Source organism: Nomascus leucogenys, chromosome 17 (genome assembly GCF_006542625.1).
Source record: "Nomascus leucogenys isolate Asia chromosome 17, Asia_NLE_v1, whole genome shotgun sequence".
NCBI classification, from domain to species: domain Eukaryota; kingdom Metazoa; phylum Chordata; class Mammalia; order Primates; family Hylobatidae; genus Nomascus; species Nomascus leucogenys.
In genome coordinates, this window is record NC_044397.1 from 49,984,278 (window position 1) to 50,000,743 (window position 16,466).

The 16,466-nt window shown below is 48.7% G+C and overlaps 2 protein-coding genes across 3 annotated transcripts; one reads left to right on the top strand and one right to left on the bottom strand.

Moving 5' to 3' along the window:
* The first annotated feature begins 7,648 nt into the window (after positions 1-7,648).
* LOC105737747 lies at positions 7,649-10,723 on the top strand. Its single transcript, XM_012496586.2, is given in 6 exon segments — positions 7,649-7,658; positions 9,540-9,701; positions 9,766-9,897; positions 9,900-10,215; positions 10,217-10,518; positions 10,521-10,723. Coding segments are annotated over 6 exon segments (1,125 nt in total).
* On the bottom strand, positions 10,675-12,925 carry LOC101176797 (translation initiation factor IF-2-like). Of its 2 annotated transcripts, XR_004026414.1 has the most exons (2): positions 11,963-12,925; positions 10,675-10,686 (listed from the first exon to the last, which is right to left on the bottom strand). XR_004026414.1 is itself a non-coding variant. In XM_012496782.2 (1 exon), exon 1 carries the CDS (start codon positions 12,871-12,873, stop codon positions 12,019-12,021), a length of 855 nt encoding a protein of 284 aa, XP_012352236.2. In that variant the 5' UTR covers positions 12,874-12,925; the 3' UTR covers positions 11,673-12,018. The 2 variants fall into 2 exon arrangements, 1 of the variants encoding a protein (XP_012352236.2); XM_012496782.2 differs by lacking the exon at positions 10,675-10,686 and having other exon boundaries at positions 11,673-12,925.
* Between the last annotated feature and the right edge of the window lie 3,541 nt (positions 12,926-16,466).

Sequence of the window (16,466 nt, forward strand, 5' to 3'; positions counted from 1 at the left end):
GTCTCTGCCCACACACTTCCGACTGAATGTATGTATGGAGTTTCTACACCAAATTCTCCAGTGCTCTGGATATTAACTGGGTATCCCACGATTTTATTCTGACACTACCTGGAGTTAGCACAGACCCCACAAGTTAGGGGCTCAGTCCCACGAGACCATCCTCACTTCAGATGCTAATGGCAAGTCCTAGGTTGTCACCTGTACTTTTGACCAACCTGTTACAAGTCAGGGGTTCCCATAACTCTATTCTTGGGTTTAATAATTTGCTACAACAGTTTATAGAACTCAGAAAAACAGTTTATTTTCTTTTTTTCTGAGAGAGAGGGTCTTATTTTTTTGCCCAGGCTGGTGTGCAATGGTGCAGTCATAGCTCACTGCAGCCTTGACTGCCTGGGCTCCAATGGTTCTCCCACCTCAGCCTCCCTAGTAGCTGAGACTACATACCTGCACCACCACATCTGGCTAATTTATTTTTTGTATAGATGGGGTCTTGTTGTGTTGCCCAGGCTGGCCACAAATTCCTGGTCTCAAGTGATCCTCCCACCTCTGCCTCTTAAAGTGCTAGGATTACAGATGTGAGCCACCACATCTGGCCAGTTCATTTCCTATTACTGGTTCATTGCAAAGGATACATTTCAGAAACAGCCAATGAAAGAGACGTACATGCTGGATGCAGTGGCTCACGCCTGTAATCTCAGAACTTCTGGAGGCCAAGGTGGGAGGATTGCTTAAACTCAGGAGTTTGAGACCAGCCTGGGCAACATGGTGAAAACCTGTCTCTACAAAAAATAAAAAAATAATAATAACCGGGTGTGGTGGTGTGCACCTAGAGTTCCAAGTACTAGGGATGCTGAGGTGAGAGGACACCTTGAGCTGGGGACTGGGGAGGCTTAGGTTACAGTGAGCTGAGATTGTGCCACTCCACTCTAGCTTGGACAAAAGAGCCAGACCCTATCTCAAAAAAAAGAAAGATGCCCAGGGCAAGGTAAGTTAGGAGGGGCACAGAGCTCCCATGCCCTCTGTTGAACCTGCCACCCTCCCAGCATCTCCTGTGTTCAGCAACCCCGGAAGCTCTGCAAACCCTCTTCAGGGTGTTTATGGAGGCTTTATTATGCAAGCATGATTGATAAAATCTTTGGCCATTGGTGATTAAGGCAGTCTCCAGCCCCTATTCCTCGTGGAGTTCAGTGCATGAGGCTGAAAGTTCCAAACCTCTAATCATACGGTTGCTTCCATTGGCAATCAGCCCTCCTCCTGAAGAAATCTAGGAGCTTGCAGTCACCCAGTCATCTCAACAACATCCCCAAATGCATTCTTACCATGCTGGAGATCCCAAAGTTCTTAGAGGCTCTTGTGTTAGAAACCTGGGACCAAGACCAAATATTAAAACAAAAGATGCTCCTGTCACATCTATCACTGAGGTCTTTGTAAGAGCTTTAGAAGCTCTGTGCCAGGAACCAGGGACAGAGATTAAATATGTATTTCTTTTTTTTTTTTTTGAGACAGAATCTCCCTGTGTCATCCAGGTTGGAGTGCAGTGATGTGATCATAGCTCATTATAGCTTTGACCTTCTGAGATCAAGCGATCCTCCCATCTCAACCTCCCAAGTAGCTAGGACTACACATGCATGTCACCCATGCCCAGCTCATTTTTGTAGAGTCGGAGTTTCACCATGGTGGCCAGGTTGGCCATGTTGGCCAGATGGGGTCTTCTTGTGTTGCCCAGGCTGGCCACAAATTCCTGGGCTCAAGTGATCCTCCCACCTCATCCTTGTAGAGATGAGATTTAGTTATGTCATCCAGGCTGATCTCAAACTCCTGGGCTAAATCGATTGTCTCACCTCAGCCTCTCAAGTAGCTGGGACTACAGGCGCATACCACCATGTCAGGCTAATATTTATTTTAATTTTTTTCTAGAGGTGGGGTCTCACTATGTTTTTCATGCTAGTTTCAAACTTCGGGCCTCAAGTGTTCCTCCTGCCTTGACTTCCCGAAGTGTGGAGATTCTGGGTGGGAGCCATGCCCAGCAATCACAAGGGTCTTTATAAAAAAAAAAGAGGGTAGGAGATTCAGAATTGGAGCAGGAGATGTGGTGATGAAAGCAGAGGTAAGAGAGGGAGATTTGAAGATTCTTCACTTCTGGCTTTGAAGATGGAGTCAGGGGCCATGATCCAAGGAATGGGGGTGGCTTCTAGAAGCTGGAAAAGCCAAGGGAACACTTTAGAGTCTCCAGAAGGAATGCAGCCCTTCTGACACCTTGACTTTAGCCTTAATAGACCTAGTTTGGGTTTCTGGCCTCTAGAACTGTAAGATGGTAGGTTTGTAGTGTTTTAAGCCACTAAATGTAGGAAACTGCAAACTGTTGCAGCAGCAAGAAGAAATGAACATGAAGCCAGGCATGATGGCTCATGCCGGTAATCCCAGCACTTTAGGAATTTAGGCAGGAGGATCACTTGAGGCCAGGAGTTCAAGACCAGCCTGGGCAACATAGTAAGACCTTGTCTCTACAAAAAATGAAAAAATTGGCCAGGCATGGTGGCTCACGCCTGTAATCCCAGCTACTTGGAAGGCTGAGGCAGGAGAATCACTTGAATCTGGGAGGTGGAGGTTGCAGTGAGCCGGGATCGCACCATTACACTACAGCCTGGGCAAGAAGAGTGAAACTCTGTCTCAAAATAAAATAAAATACTAAAAAATTTAGCCAGGCATGATGGCATGAACCTGGAGTCCCAGCTACTTGGGAGGCTGAGGTGGGAGGATCGCTTGAGCCTGGAAATTTGAGGTTGCAGTGAGCTGTGATTGCACCACTGCACTCCAGCCTTGGTGACAGTGAGATCTTGAAAAAAAAGAAAGAAGTAAAGAAAGAAGAAATGAGCATGGTGGGCATGGGGACAGATGGCAGTGTTAAATAGAACAGTCAGGGGTGGCCTCCTAAGTGAAAATAGAGTAAAGACTTGAAGGAGGGGAAGGAGCTGGCCAAGGTGCTGAGGGAAGAGGATTGTAGGCAGAAACAACAGAATAAAGTGTCTGAGGCTCTGGAAGGAGGCCTGTGGAGCAGACAGAGAGAGGGAGAGAATTAGGGGAGGGGGCCAGGGAGTTGCTGGGTGGGGATCAGTACAGATCACATAAGCCCTGGGAGGTTATTGCTGGGGCTTTGGCTTTTACTCTGACTCAGATGGGAACTGCGGGAAGGTTCTGAGCAGAGAGGCGACATGATCTGTCTCCCGATTTAAAAGCATTCTCTGGCTGCTAAGTTGAGAAAGACTGTGGGAAGATTTGGGTAGAAGCATGAGGGCCAAGCTTTGACAACATCCAGGCGGGAGATGATGGTGGTCCTGACCAGGGTCATGGTGGTGTTGAGAGATGGTCAGAGGGGAGAAGTAGGGGAGGAGGCCAGGGAGTTGCTGGGTGGGGATCTTTAGTACATGTTGAAGACAGTCAACAGGATTTCCTGACAGACTGGATATGGGGTGTGAGAGAAGGCAGGGGTCAAGGTTGAGTTTGATTGTTACTGAAATTATTAAGTAATTTTAAAAAACACTACCGCCTTTCCCAATCCTACCAAGTATGGGATGCTAGATTAAAGAAATCTCTTCAGGCTCATTGCAGTGGCTCATGCCTGTAGTCCCAGCTGTTTGGTAAGCAGAGGTGGGAGTATCTTTTAAGGGCAGGTGTTCAAGACCAGCCTGGACAACACAGCAAGATCTGCTCTTTACAAAAATACTTTTCAAAATTAAATAAATGTAGCTAGGCATGGTGATGTGTACTTTAGTTTCAGCTACTCAGGAGGCTGAAGTGGGCAGATCTCTTGAGGTCAGGAGTTTGAGGCCAGCTTGGGCAACATAGCAAGACCCCTCACTCTACAAAAAAATTTAAAAAATAACCAGACATGGTGGCACTCAACTGTACTACCAGCTACTGGGGAGCTGAGGCAGGAAGATGGCTTGAGCCCAGGAGGTCGAGGCTGCAGTGAGCTGTAAGTGCACAGCTGCACTCCAGTCTGGGTGACAGAGCAGGACCTGTCTCACAATACAAATAAAAATACAAATAAAATAATGAAATCTCAAGTCAGAGCCTTTTGGCTCTGCAGCCCTTGCAACCCCTCAGCTGTGCAGTGGGGTTTGCGTCGCCGGGAATGAGGAGACCCCTGTCCGGTGTTGTTGCCTGACTAATCAGTGTTTTAAAACATATATTAATCCGGGTGGGCGCAGTGGCTCACACCTGTAATCCCAGCACTTAGGGAGACCCAGGCGGGTGGATCACCTGAGGTCAAGAATTCAAGACCAGCCTTGCCAACATGGCGAAACTCCTTCTCTACTAAGAAAATACAATAATTAGCTGGACATGGTAGTGGGCACCTGTAATCTCAGCTACTTGGGAGGCTGAGGTAGGAGAATTGCTTGAACCTGCGGGGCGGAGGTTGCAATGAGCTGAGATTGCGCCACTTCACTCCAGCCTGGGCAAGAGAAGGAGACTTTGTCTCAAAAAGTAAAAAAAGTATATCAACATGTAATGGTTTTATTATTAATATGTAATGAATATTATTTTTTAAATCTTGTATTATATCAACATGTAATGGTTTTATTAATATGTGAATAATATTTTAAAATTTTTCTCTTATTTTCCAGTTTTAATATAATTATTTATAGAAAGAAATAGTCTTAGAGATCTTCAATAAAGTTAAAAAATGTAAAGGGATGTTAGACCCGAAAAGATTGAGAATTTCTAGTTTAGAAATATTCAGAGTAAGCCACATACAACTTGCTACTTGAAGTATTTTTTTTCTTTGTTTTTTATTTTAGGAAATGGGGTCTCACTCTGTCACCCAGGCTTGAGTACAGTAGTGCTATCACAGCTCACTGCAGCCTTGAACTCCTGGGCTAAGCCTCCTGAGTAGCTGGGACTGTAGGTATACATGACGATACTTGGCTAATTTTTAAACTGTTTTGTAGACATGGGGTCTCACTTTGTTGGCCAGGCTGGTGTCAACGCTCATGGCCTCAAGTGACCCTTCCATCCCTGCCTCCCATCCTAGAGGTATGTGCCACCACAAGGAACACTTGTTCAATTTTCTAAAAAAATAAAAAATTTCTAAAGTAAGGCTGTGGGATGATGGCAGGAAGATAAAAGAAAAACAGAAGATTAAGTCAAAATGACTTATTCACACATATTCTTTTGACAGCAGGAAGAACTTTTAGTATATACATTCCTTACAAACAAAAGGCAGATAAACAATGTTGTATAGGAACTTCAACACACACTGTACAATATTCCCACTTTGCTGACATAAGTTATGGAAATTTCGTGGTTTGAGTGTCGCTACCAGTATTTTGCTTCTCTGATCATTTTTATCAACTTCCTCATCTGTTAACTTCTCTCCAAGGTGTGTCATATTATGACATACTGCTGCTGCACGAACATGGCCAGTGTCTTTCTATTAAACATGTAGTATGCTTTCCTAATTTCTCTTTTTACCCTCTGTCTTTGTGTTTTGCATTTTTCTTACTTTTATTGTCAGAAACTCCAGAAAGTCAGTCTTACTAATTGATCACCATTTGCTTTATTAATTTATACTTTGCTTATATGGAATTTTGCCCAACAGACCTCATTACAATTTCTAACCTGTTTTATTTTGTTTTTTTTTCTGAGACAGGGTCTCGCTCTGTTGTCCAAGGCTGGAGTGTAGTAGTGCTATCACAGCTGACTGCAGCCTCAACCTTCCAGGCTCAAGCGATCCTTCCATCTCAACCTCCCACGTGGCTGAGACTATAGTTGCTTGCCACTATGCCCAACTAATATTTGGAATTTTCCTATACGTGGGTTCCAGAGGGGTGACAGCGAAACGTGAGTAAGCATGGATTTTGGTATAAGCAGAGATGGGGGGCTGGAACTAATGCTCTCTGTATACTGAGGGATGACTGTATATGTTTTACAATTATGCTGCAGGACACATTGTTTCATAGCCTTGAAAATAATAATTTTTAATGACAAATAATTTTAATTGAGTGGAATAATAATAATATTGATAAAAGTAGCAGCTGGCCGAGTGTGGTGGCTCACACCGGTAATCACAACACTTTGGGAGGCTGAGGCAGGAGGATGGCTTTGAGGCCAAGAGTTTGAGACAGGCCTCGGAAACAAAGAGAGTCACCATGCGTACAGAAAAATACAAGAATTAGCCTAGTGTGGTGGCATGTTCCTGTAGTTCCAGCTAGGTGGGAGGCTGAGGTGGGAGGATTTCTTGAGCCCAGGGAGGCTGAGACTGCAGTGAGTCATGATCAGGCCTCTGCACCCCAGCCTGGGTGACAGAGTGAGACCCTGTCTCAAAACAACAAAAAAGTAGCAGCTAACATCACCTGACCTTTTACCAAGTGCCTATTAATACCATAGTTTAATTTCTTATAACTGTTTCTTACTTCGCTTAACCACTCCGTCTTCAGTTACTCCCAGATTTTCACTGTGTTTGTACAGATGACCTTTTGTTTAGATTGAATTGTCTCCCCAAGGTATTTCCAGAAGTAAGATTACTGTGAGTCATGGTGAATGACCATTCTCATTACCCTTGATGTAAATTGACAAGGTTTTGGATGCCTCCCAGCTATAATCTCAGCACTTTGGGAGGCTAAGGCAGGAGGATTACTTGAGGCCAGGAGTTGGAGGAGGCAGTATGGCAGTATGGTGAGACCCTGTCTCTGTTATTTTAAAAAATTGCCAAGCTTTACCCTGGAAGACTTATATACAATGTAAACACCCCTCATAGTATAAGAAAGTGCCCATTTCACTGCACTTTGCCAGCACAGGGTATTAAAATTTAATAAGTTATTTTTGTTTGATTATTTTAAATAGATAAAAGACCTCGTATTACTTTACTTGTCACATTTCAACATCTTTCTTATTAGCTGTATTTCTTTTCTGTCTGTAAATGGTGGTGGTGGTTGTTTTGTTCTTTGAGACAGGGTCTTGCTCTGTCACCCAGGCTTGACTATAGTGGCATAATCATGACTCACTGCAGCCTTGACCTCCCAGGCTCAAACTACCCTCCCACTTCAGCTTCCTGAGTAGCTGGGACTACAAGTGTGCACCATCACTCCCAGCTAAATTTTTTCTTTTTTTGGGTAGGGACAGGGCCTCATTGTGTTGTCCAGGCTGGTCTCTAGCTCCTGGCCTTAAGCAGTCCTCCTGTGTTAGCTTCGCAAATTGCTGAAATTTCAGGCATGAGCCACCATGTCTGGCCTGGGCTAGTCCTGTATTCTCTAGAGTTCTTTTTACTTTGTGCTAGCCAATCTCTCATTATGCTGTTCCCCTGTCATAATGAATAATTCTCTGTATTAAATTTTACCACTTCAAACTTTTGAGTGGTTTATGTCTCCTGATTGGACTCTGACTAATATCCTAGGAAGGGTCCCAGGAGATAAACCCACACAGATGGGATTTGGGCATAGGTTTGGTTATCCAAGGGGCAGTGCTGAGCTTCTTACCAATGGGAAATGGGATGCTGTTGATTTCCAGTAAGTGACCTCACAGTGACTCAAGCTACCACTTACTGTTGATTGCCAGCTGAGGCACATGCCAGCTGAGGCACATGCCTTGGGAGCAAATGCCAGCTGCATTTGACCACTATGCTAAGTAGTTGCTGCAGTTGACCACTATGAAGACTGGTATGGGAAGGGTCATTTTGGATGCACTTGAGCAGGGGTCCCCAACCCCTGAGCCATGGAGCTGTAAGGAGCCACACAGCAGGAGATGAGTGGTGTCGTGTGAGGGAAGGTTCATCTGTATTTACAGCCACTCCCCATTGCTCACATTCCCGCCTGAGCTCCCCCTTCTCTCAGATCAGCAACAGCATTAGATTCTCATAGGAGCATGCACCCTATTGCGAACCGTGCATGTGAGGGATCTAGGTTGTGCTGTCCTTATGAGAATCTAATACCTATTGATCTGTCACTTTCTCCCATCATGCTCAGATGGGACCATCTAGTCGCAGGAAAACAAGCTTAACCCGCCCACTGATTCTACATTATGGTGAGTTCTATAATTATTTCATTAGATATTATGATGTAATAATGGAAATAAAGTGCCTAATAAATGTAATGTGCTAGAGTCTTTTGGCCCAGTTCCTGCCTCCTGGCAGTCTCTCCTGGCCCAGATCTTTCTCCAGTCGGTCTCTATAGGCCAAGCTCATGGCTCACAATGGCCTATTTAGGCCCATACCCTACCTCACGGCAGTCTCTGCAGATGAGGCTACTGCCGCACAACAGCCTCCACAGGCACAGCTCCATCGTTACAATGGCCTCTTTAGGCCCAGCTCCTGCCCCCCAGCCTTCTCTCCAGGCCCAGAACTTTCTCAAGTCCGGGCCCAGCTCCTGCCTCTCATTGGCCTCCCAATGAGGCCAGCTTTTGCCTCACGGCCACCTTCAAAGACCCAGCTCCCATTTCACAGTGGCCTCTTGAGGCCCATCTTCTGACTCCTGGCAGCCTGTACAGGCCCAGCTCCTGCCTTACAATGGTCTCTTTAGTCCCAGCTCCTGCCTCTTTGCAGGAGGCCCAAATGTCCACAAGTCCAGGCCCCAAAATCCAGGCCCAAAATGTCCACAAGTCGGCCTCTCAGGGCCCAGCTCCTGCCTTCTGTTGGCCTCTTCAGGTCCAGCTGCTGCCTCCAGGTGGCCTCTACAGTCCCAGCTCTTTCTTCTGGCTGTGTCTGGAGGCCCAACTCCGGCCTCAAAACAACATCTTTTGGGTCAGCTACTGCCCAGCTCCTAGTGGCCTTTGTAGGCCCAAAACTGCCTCAGGTCAACCTTTCCAGGCCCACCTTCTGCCTCCCAATGGCCTGGACAGGCCCAGCTCCTGCGTGACAATGGCCTCTCCAGGCCCAGCTTTTGCCTCATGGAGATGTTCCCCAAACAAGCTCCTACCTGCCTCCCGGCAGCCTCGACAGGCCCAGATCCTGCCTCACACTAACCTCATTAGGCCCAGCTCTTGCCTCACCGTGGCCTCTCCAGGCCCAGCTCCTGCCCCCCCGACAGGCTGTCTGTGCCCAAAACTTCATCAAGTCGGCCTCTCCAGGCACCGCTGCTGCCTAACATTGGCTTCTTTAGGCATGGCTCATGCCTCTTGGCCTCTCCAGGCCCAGCTCTTGCATCCCGGCAGCTTCTCTAGACCGAGAAATTTCTCAAGTCTGCCATTCCAGGCCCAACTCTTGCCTCCCATCGACCTCTACAGGCTTAACCTCTGCCTCACAGCAGACTCTCCCGGCCCAGCATCTGCCTCACTGCAGCCTCTACAGGCCCAGCTCCTGCATCTCAGTGGCCTCTCTATGCCAAGCTCATGTCTCACAGTGGCCATTCTGGCCCAGCTTTTGCCTTTTGGCAGCTTCTCCATGCCCAGAACTTCCTCAGATGGGCCTCTCCAGGCCCAGCTCTTCCTCCTGGCTGCATCTCCAGGCCCACCTCCTGCCTTACAACAACCTCTTTCGGCTCAGCTCCTCCCCAGCTCCTGGCAGCCTTTGTAGGCCAAAAATTTTCTCACATAAAATTTTCCAGCACAACATTCTCTCTCCCGGCAGCCTGAACAGGCCCAGCTCCTGCGTGACAACAGCCTCTTCAGGCTCAGCTCTTGCCTTACGGAGGTCATCCCCCGCCAAGTTCCTGCCTGCCCCCGACATTTTCTCCAGGCCAAAATCTTCCTCAAGTCAGCCTCCCCAGGCTGATCTCTTGCCTCATACTGGCCTCTCGAGGCCCAGCTCATGCTTCTTGGCAGCCTCTCCAGGCGCAGCTCCTGCATCTTGGTGGCCTCTCCAGGCCCAGCTCCTGCCTCCCGTCCGCCTCTACAGGCCCAACATCTGCCTCACAGCAGATTCTTCAGGCCCAGCATCTGCCTCACCGTGGTCCCCCCAAGCCAAGCTCCAGCCTTTCAGCAGCTTTTACACACCCAGCTCCTGCCATTCAGTGGTCTCTTTAGGCTAAGCTCATGCCTCACAAGGGCCTTTTCAAGCCGAACTTTTGTCTCATGGCAACCTTCCCTGGCCAGATTCCTGCCTGTCTCCCAGCAGCCTGGACAGGCCCAGGTCCTGCCTCACACTGGCCTCTCTACACCCAGCTCATGCCTCACGGTGGCCTCTCCAGGCCCAGCTCCTGTCCCAGGACGTTAACTCCAGTCCCAAAACTTCCTGAAGTCAGCCTCTCTAATCCCAACTACTGCCTCCTTTTGGCCTATGAAGGCTTCTCAATTTGGTCTCTCCAGGCCCAGCTCCTGCCTGCTGTCGGCCTCTACAGGCCCAGCCTCTGTGTCATGGCAGCTTCTGCAGGCCCAGCTCTTCCTCCTGGCTGAGTCTACAGGCACAACTATTGCCTCACAACAACCTCTTTTGGCCCAGCTCCTGCCCAGCTCATGGCAGCCACTGTAGGCCCGAAACTTCCTCAAGTCAAACTCTCCAGGCCCACCTTCTGCTTCCCGGTGGCATGTACAGGCCAAGCTTTGACTTGACAACAGTCTCTGCAGGCCCCGCTCTTGCCTCCCAGGGGCCTCTCCAGGCCCAGGTCTTGCCTCACAGCAGCTGCCCCAGGCTGAGGTTCTGTCTGCCTGTCAGCAGCCTTGAAAGGCACAGCTCCTCCCTCACACTGGCCTCTATAGGCCCGACTCATGCCTGTTGGAGCCTATACAGGCCCAGTTCCAGCCTCCTCGTGGACTCTTGAAACCCAAAACTTCTTCAAATCAGCGTTTTTAGGCCAAACTCCTGCCTACTGTCACATTCTACCTCTGCCTCACAGTAGATCCTCCAGACCCAGATCGTATCTCACTGTGGAATTCTCAGGCCAAGCTCCTGCCTTGCGATGGCATCTTTAGGACAAACTAATGCCCCATGAGGACTTTTCCAGGCACAGCTTTTTCCTTTTGCAACCTCTCCAGGCCGAGAATGTACTCAACTCGGCAAAGTAGGGAAGAGCTCATTTTCCCGGGTACGTCTACAGCCCCATCTCCTGCCTCGCAACAACCTCCTTTGGCCCGACGACTGCCTAGCTGCTGACAGCCTCTGTAGGCCACAGAATTCTGAAAGTCAAATATTCCAGGGCCGCCTTTGGTGTCCCAACAACCTCGACAGGTCCAGCTATTCCCTCACAGCGAACTCTGAAAGCGAAGTTTCTGGATGCCTCACGGCATCCTCCAAATACGGAGCATTTCCCTCACGGTGGCCTGCTGAGGACACAAGTCTCCATACTTCCCATGAGTCTGGAGAATTCCAGCTGCAGTCTCAGTGGCCCCTTTAGCCCCAGCTCACGCAAAACGTCAGAATCTCCAGGCACAGTTCTTGCCAACTGACAGCTTTTGCAAGCCGAAATTGTCCAAAAGATGATTTCCCCTCCAGTCAGCTTCTCTAGGCCTAGCTTGGGCCTCCCGGTGGACTCTGCAGGTCCAAATCATCCTGAAGTGGTCCTCTCCGAGACGAGCTCTTCCTCCCGGCGGCCTATGCAGGCCCAGACTGTCAAGTTGCCCTCTCCAGGGCCAGCTCCTGCCTCCCGACGGCCTCTGCAGGCCCAAGTCGTCCTCAAGTCGGCCAGAGGCATGAGTTGGGCCTAAACAGGCCACCGTGAGGGAGGAGCTGGGCTGGTCGCGGGCTGCCGGGAGGCAGACAGGGACTTGGTCACGGGAGGCCGCTGTGGGGCGACAGGTGAGCCCGGAGAGGCCCCTGGGAGGCAAGAGCGGGGCCCGCAGAGGCTGTTCTCTAGCCAGAGCTGGGCCTCTACAAGACACCGGGAGACAGGAGGTGGGCCTGAAGAGCTTGGCTGGAGAAAGTTCATGGCCTGTCTACAAAGGCCGGCGGGAGCTGGGCAGGAGCTGAGCCAAAAGAGGTTGCTTGCTGGGAGGCAGGAGCTGGGCCTGGAGACGCAGCCAGGAGGCACAGCTGGGCCTAGAGGCCGCCATGCAGGAGGCAGAGGTTGACCATGGTGGAGCCCTCGTTGAGCACGCGTTGCGTCTGGAGAGGCCGCCGGGAGTCCGGAGCTGGGCCTGGAGAGGCCGACTTCAGGACGACTTGGGCCTGCAGAGGTCGCCGGGAGACCCAAGCTGGGCCCAGAGGAGCCCACCGACCGGAGGCCGCTTGGGACCTGGAGACGCAGTCAGAGGGCAGCAGCTGAGCCTGGAGAGGCCACCGTGAGGCTTGAGCTGGGCCTGGGGAGCTTGGCTTGAGGAAGCTGTGGGCCTACCAAGGCCGCCAGGAGCTGGGCAGGAGCTGAGTCCAAAGAGGTTGTTGGGAGGCAGGAGTTGGGCCTGGAGACGCAGCCGGGAGGAAGAGCTGGGCCCGCACAGGACGCTGGGAGGCGGCAAGTGGGTCTGGAGAGGCCGACTTGAGGAGGTTCTGGGCCCAGGGAGGCCGCCGGAAGGGAGAAACTGGGCCTGGAAAGGCCGTTGTGAGGAATGAGCCCCATGGGCCTGAAGAGGCCACTGGCAGGCGGGAGCTGGGCCTGCCGAAGCGGCAGAGAGGCGGGAGCTTTGGAATGGGCAGGCCGCAGTGAGCCAAGAGCTGGCTGGGCATGGAGAGTTCGCTGTGAGGCAGAGGCTGGGCCTGTGCAGACCTTCGGGAGGCAGGAGGCCGGGCCTGGAAAGGCCGATGGACGTGAAGTTCTGCGCCTTGAAGAGGTGGCCGAAGTGAAAAGCAGGGTCTGGGAAGGCCGCCGAGAGGCATGATCTGGGCTGGGCCGATAGAGGCCACTGGGAGGCAGGAAGAGCTGGACCTGGAGAGGCTGACTCGAGGAACTTTTGCACCTGGAGAGGCCGCCGAGCGGCCGGAGCTGGGCGGGGGGAGGCGGACTTGAGGACGACTTGGGCCTGCAGAGGCCTCCGGGAGGCAGGAGCTGGCCCTGGAGAGGCCGACATCATGACGGTCTGGGCCTGCAGAGTCCGCTAGGAGGAAGAGCTGGGCCGGAAGAGGCCGACTCCTGACCTCGTGATCCACCCGCCTTGGCCTCCCAAAGCACTGGGATTACAGGTGTCACCCACCGCGTCTGGTCAACATGTTACCTAACTTTCTGGGAATGCAGCCCAGCAAGTCCCAGTCTCATTTTTTTCTAGCCCTCACTCAAGATGGAGTCACTCTCGTTCAAATGCCTCGACAAAATTGCTATGTTTGCAATATAACAGACATAGAAGTTATTTCTGGGCTTGCCTCTTCTTCCCCAGACTACCTCCAGTCAACTCCATCATCAGCCTTTCTTGGCTCTTCTTTCTTGGGTTCAATTTCTCTGTTTCCTCTGTTCCCCCATGAAGCCAGATGCAAAGTTAGTGCAAGGGTACAGCCTTTATAAGCTCCAAGCCAGTCCTCAACAGAGGCCATTCCAATCCCTCGCTCTCACACACCTGCTACGGTTAGAATTGGAATAAAGGAGCTAGGAGAGACCCTGCTTGGACCTTGATCCAAAATGACAGGTTTCAGTATAGTGTTCCAGAAATTCTCTTAATGGTTTATTGGGCACCAACTCAATAAATAAAATAGCCCTAGGATGTGTTAGCACCACTTATTGGTTCTTGTAACCCTCCTTACTACTCTATAAACAATTACCTCGTTAGATGCCTTTCAGTCTATTTGTAGAGGATTTTCTTTCCTGGATCCTGCCTCCAACTCTCACTGGGCTTCCTCCCTTTCTCTCTCAGGCTTGTGGGGATGCTGGCTTCCCACTGCTGCTACTTCCCAAGTGCATCAATAGCCCCTGTTGTTCCTTTAATCCTATTTATATTCCTTGGTTTCTAATGTAATCTCATCTCCCTGTGACTTCTCTCTTGAGGCCAACCAGTGTTGTCATAAAAGCAATCCACCCAGGGCCTTCTTTGGTACCTGAAATCTGGCCAAAAGGCATTCCTCACCCAACAGTTATTGGAGAAATAAATATACCAGTGTTGTTTAAAAAAAAAAAAAAACTCCTGAAAAGAGGGGTCTTTACTCATAGCCTCTGATTTTTTTTCATCTCAACCCCATGGTAAGAGTTGGCTGTGTTCCCACCCCAATTTCATCTTGAATTGTAGCTCCCATAATTCCCATGTGTTGTGGGAGGGACCCAGTGGGAGATAATTGAATTGTGGGGGTGGTTTCTCTTATACTGTTCTCATGGTAATGAACAAGTCTCACAAGATCTGATGATTTTATAAGGGGTTTCCCCTTCTGCTTGGCTCTTTCATTCCTTTTTGGCCTGCTGCCATGTAAGACGTGCCTTTCACCTTCCTCCATGATTGTGAGGTCTCTCCAGCCACGTGGAACTGTGAGTCCATTAAACTTCTTTTATTTTTAAATAAATTACCCAGTCTTATGTATGTCTTTATCAGCAGCGTGAGAACAGACTAATACATCCCACTTGTCCATCTCATTCCCACTCTTCCGCAAATGCTACTTGTGTCAATATCATTACTGACCTCCACGTTGCTAAATGCATGGACCAATTCTCAGTCTTATTCTGACTTGATGATGGGCAGCATTTGACAGAATTGATTCCTCTTTCCTCCTTGAAACACCATTCCAAGGTTTAGGGAAACCTCTAAACCATGGAGGGCCTGGGGCTCAATGGGCCTCTCTTCTTCTCCAGTGATCTTCATTCCCTTGGTGAATTTATCCAGCCACGTGGCTTACATACAATCTGCATACTGATCTATAATTTCCATCTGCATCCTGGGCCTCTCCCTGGAATTTCAGCTGCGTATATCTATCTTTGCAATATCTTCACTTAGGCCTCTCATGGACATCTCAGGTCAAACTCCTAATTTTCCATATTTCAGTAAGTGGCAACTCGATCATCTGATGCTTAGCCTAAAAACCTTGGAATCGTCTTTGGCTCCTCTCTTTCTCACACCCCACATCAGTAAATCTTGTCACATCTACCTTCAAAATATATTCAGATTCTGACCTCTTCCCACCACCTCTACTGCTACCATTGCAGTACAAGGGTACAAGTCATTGACATGTAAACATGTCCTTGTTCAAAAAGATGTCGCTTGACACAAGTCTTCCTCTAGCTACCACCCAATGGATGGTTAGTTTTCTCTTATTATTTTGACCTCAGCTCTCTTATAAATTTTTATATTATTTATTTATTTATTTTTGAGACAGGGACCTACTCTGCCACCCAGGCTGGAGTAAAATGGCATGATCATACCTCACTACATCCTCCAACTCCTGGGCTCAAGCAATCCTCCCATCTCAGCCTCCTGAGTAGCTGAGATGACTGTCATGTGCCACCATGGCTTGCTAATTGTTTTAATTTTTTGTAGAAGTGGGGTCTCTCTATGTTGCCCAGGCTAGTCTTGAACTCCTAGGCTCAAGCGATCCTCTTGCCTCGGTGTCCCAAAATGCTGGGATTACAAATGTGAGTCACCATGCTCAGCCTCCACTCTCTTTAGAGAGGTCTTCACTGACACACCCATCTAAGGTTGCTCCTACTTCACCACCATCTTTCTCCAGCCATTACACAATTTTATTGCCTCCCTATTATCACTGTGTAAAAAATATATTTTACATGTTTATCTGGTTTTTGTCTGCTTCAGTCTTGTAAATGTGTGTAACTTCTACGCTGCGAAGTACCAAGAGCCTGGTACAAGGCTCAGTCATATTATGACTGTCAATAAATATTTGTTATATTATCAAATAAGTGCTCTTTAAAGCCACTCTGTTTCTAAGAATGCTATAATGAATATACTAATGTATATTAGTGGTTTCCTTAAGCCACACAGTATTGTGGTCAGAAGGAAATGAGATAATGACATGTTGAAAACACTTTGTCAACTACAAAACATTATCTGAAACTAAAAAGGTGCTCACATTAATAAACATTCAAGGTTTCCTAAAATGAACGTCTTCCCTGAAGGAGGAGGAACCTTATATTTGGTATTTTCCTGGGCAAGGCAAGCTCATAAACTGACAAGGACACATGTGTGCACTCAAGATCAAGGGCAAAACTTACATCCTATGTTTACGTTACATTGTTCTGCAATGCTTGTTTTGACTTTATTGTGTGAGTTAAAAATGTCAAAGTACAAAAAACTCAGTAGGGGATGGCCCCTACTTAATGGAACGGCCAGGCTCCTCTGTTTTGACATTGGTCCCCAAAGTTTGCTGAGTGAATTCCCAGGAGACTTATAACTGCATATACCAATATCAAGTGCATGGGGAAGATCGTTAGTCCAAATCTTTTTCCCTAGGCATTCTGTTTTTTAAAAAACCTTAGGTAAAAGAGAAAATACACGTACACACTCTGTAGTATGAATGTATGTGGGTTTTTATCCCCTCCTCTTTATCACTTTAAGGAAAGCTTCCCCTTTACAGGCAAAGCCAAGAGTAAAGTTGAGGGAACATTAAAGGGGAGAAATGCTGCCTTCTTTTTGTTTTAAAATTTTATGGCTAGGTGCGGCGGCTCATGCCTGTAATCCCAGCACTTTGGGAGGCTAAGATGGGCAGATCACCTGAGACTAGGAGTTCACGACCAGCCTGG